At 45.0% G+C, this 2,899-nt stretch overlaps 1 protein-coding gene across 2 annotated transcripts in view; it reads right to left on the bottom strand.

The window, feature by feature from the left end:
• The window catches only part of Mrpl42 (mitochondrial ribosomal protein L42), a 25,217-nt gene that overhangs the window by 7,884 nt on the left and 14,434 nt on the right, over positions 1–2,899 (bottom strand). For both annotated transcript variants that reach the window (XM_050145825.1, XM_050145826.1), the window contains exon 5: positions 2,273–2,436. In XM_050145825.1, coding sequence (XP_050001782.1) covers positions 2,273–2,436 — 164 coding nt within the window. The remainder of the gene's footprint in view (positions 1–2,272; positions 2,437–2,899) is intronic.

Below are 2,899 nucleotides of genomic sequence, written 5' to 3'. Positions count from 1 at the left end.
AAAAAAAAAAAAAAAAAACCAGTCCCATCTCTGGGACCAAAATGGTGGGAGAAGAGCACCAGCACCCGTAAGTTGTCCTCTGACCCCACCTGCTCAGTATGGTATGTACCCATTCCCTTCTCTAATAAAAATAACGTCAGGCCAACCTCACCAAGAAGTGTAGTGTGAAGTAGTAACCGTGGGAAACCTGCCTATTGAAGGAGAAGAGAGAAGGGACCCCCTGAAGAGAAACTGAAGCAGTTAACAGAGCTCTGGGAGCCAGAGTCACCAAGGTGCTTAAATGATGACCACACTCTTCAGATCCAACACACAAAACAGCGGCCTCATCTTCCTCCTTCCCCACCCACCAGGACACCCAGTCACAACTGCCTCCTCTCCCCCCATGCTCCCCATTTCCTTGTCCCCCATCACACACACTGGTTTCTTTCTTGTCACTGGGGTCAAATGTTTGAGAGAAGCACCTAAGGGTAGAGGTTGCTTTGGCCCAGCTGTAGAGGAACTGGTTCACAACAGTGAGGAAAGCACAGAAAAGCCAAGGTGGCTCCGGTCCAAGGGGGTCAGGCTTCACTCCCCAGAGGCCCAGACAGACCCCATCTCCTGAAGGGTTGAGGTCCAAGTGCGGAGACAGAGTGTCAGATCCACATCTACCAGCACTCCGCCCAATCAGAGCTACTTGAGTTCCCTGCACATTTTATGTGCAGGCTAGTCCTTCATATCTGGGAAGATGTTACCATTTCCTGTATATATCTCTGAACCACCTTTCAAGGTTCACTGAAACTTTTAATAGTTTATATTCACTGTCCTCACCCCTCAACTCTTACAACTTGCAAACAAGGAACAGGTTTTCATAAGCTAGCCTCCGTACTGGGGCAGTCTGGTGCTACACTCAGGAGCTCCGTGGTCAGCTCAGGGGTGGTTACCCAGTTGCACCAGGGAATGAGAACAGAGCTCTCGCAGACAAACATAAATAACAAAGAACACTTCATGGCTTGGTTTGGAAGAAGAAAAACATGAAAGATGATTCTGGGCTAGGAGTATAGCTCAACATGAAACACACTGTGGGGCCCTAGGTTTGATCCCTAGCTTTGCAAGAAAGGAAATGAGGACTTGATTGGGGGTGGAGGAAGAGAGAGGGAATGTATCTCAGAATACAGAGATTGCCCCTAATTCATAAGGCCCTGGGTTCAATTCTCAACATTTCAGGAACCAAAAAATGAACAAATAAGGTAAATATGCTTTTATTTAAAAGGAGGGTGGCAAAATGGCTTCGTGGGTAAAGGCACTTGCCACCAAGCCTCAAGTCCTAAGTTTGATCTTTGGAACCCATGTGGAAGGTGATCATCAACTCCCCCATTATCCTCTGACTGCCACATGCCTCCCAACCCCAAACAAATAAATAAATATAATAAAATTTTATTTGAAAAGAAGAGAGAAGCCAGGCTGTGGTGGTGCACATCTTTAATCCCAACACTTGGGAGGCAGAGGCAGGTGGGTCTCTGAGTTCAAGACCAGCCTGGTCTACAGAGAGAGTTCTAGGACAGTCAGAGATATGTAGTAAAACCCTGTCTTAATAAAACAAAACCCAAATAAACAAACAAACAAAAAAAGGGGCACATCATGCATGTGGTGCATAGAGATGAAAGTAGGCCAAACACTCATATATAATATAAAATAAAAATAAATAAGTAACAGGAGGTGGGGGAGAAAACCAGTTAAGTGAGGGGAGGGGGAGGAGATGGAGGAAGGGCCGACACTAACCTCTGGCCTCCATGCACTCACACGGTAGCATGAAAATGCATAAACACACACATACACATACAAACAGAGACACACAAAGAAAGATTAGTTCAAAACAACCACAAAAGAGAGCTGGAGCCGCGGTCAGACGCATGCTAAGAACAGCACAGTGTGAGCACTGTAAGCCAGAGCAACAACAGTTTCTAAAAGAGTCAGGGTCGCTATTTGCTGACCAGTCAGACTCTGCACAACTATTTTTTGTGTAATAATTCAAAGTTTGTTAAAAGTGGATAAGGGAGCCTGGGGAGACAGCTCAGAGGTTGAGAGCACTTGCTGCTCTCACAGAGGATGTGGGCTTGGTTCCATTACATGCTGGCTCCCATTCCGGGGGCTCTGGGCTCCTCTGGCCTCCACGGGCACCAGGCACACATGTAGTGAGCATGCTTACACAGACAAATCACTCATGCACATAACAGAGAACTATATAAAGGAAGGGCTGAGAACAAGGCCAGTTGAAGAGCGGAGTGAAACTTACTGTCCATGCGGGTACCAGCGATGCTTCGTGGTGAAGAACACCTTGCTGAGTTGTTCTATCATGGGGCCTTGCTCAAGCTGCTCGCTTTTTATTTCTAATTTGGTTTTCAGCACTTGTTCGTGTGTTTCTTCATTATTACGCAAAATGTCTGGTTGAGGGATAGGCTATAAAATAAGGAATAACAAACAAGTGTAGAAATGTAAGCCAGGACGGAACATCAAGCACACTCAGCAATTGACAAGACTTTCTGACATGGGGGAAGTAGCCAGAGCACTTTCAGTTATATTATTCAAATTAGAAATACTCCTCGACACACAAAAAAATTGTGCGTTTCTTTTCCAATAATAGAAGTTCTTATTCAATTCTTTTCCACCAGTAATAAGGTACTTGTTATTTTTTTTCCCCAAAGTACATTCTATGGTCCATATTACTTTTTAACTTGAATTTGACAGTCTACCTTACATATTATTAAGGAGAGAACAACGAAAAACATATAAAAGACCTCTGTGGTGGTTTGACTAAGAATGGCCCCTGGACTCATATACTCAAATGTTTGCTTCCCAGGTGGACTGTTTGGGAAGGTTAGGAGGTGTGGTCTTGGTGATGAGGTGTGTCACTGGAAGTGTT

Source organism: Alexandromys fortis, unplaced genomic scaffold, assembly GCF_014885135.2.
Source record: "Alexandromys fortis isolate MF-2015 unplaced genomic scaffold, M_Fortis_MF-2015_v1.1 scaffold_50, whole genome shotgun sequence".
NCBI classification, from domain to species: Eukaryota; Metazoa; Chordata; class Mammalia; order Rodentia; family Cricetidae; genus Alexandromys; species Alexandromys fortis.
This window is presented reverse-complemented; position numbering and strand designations above follow the sequence as displayed.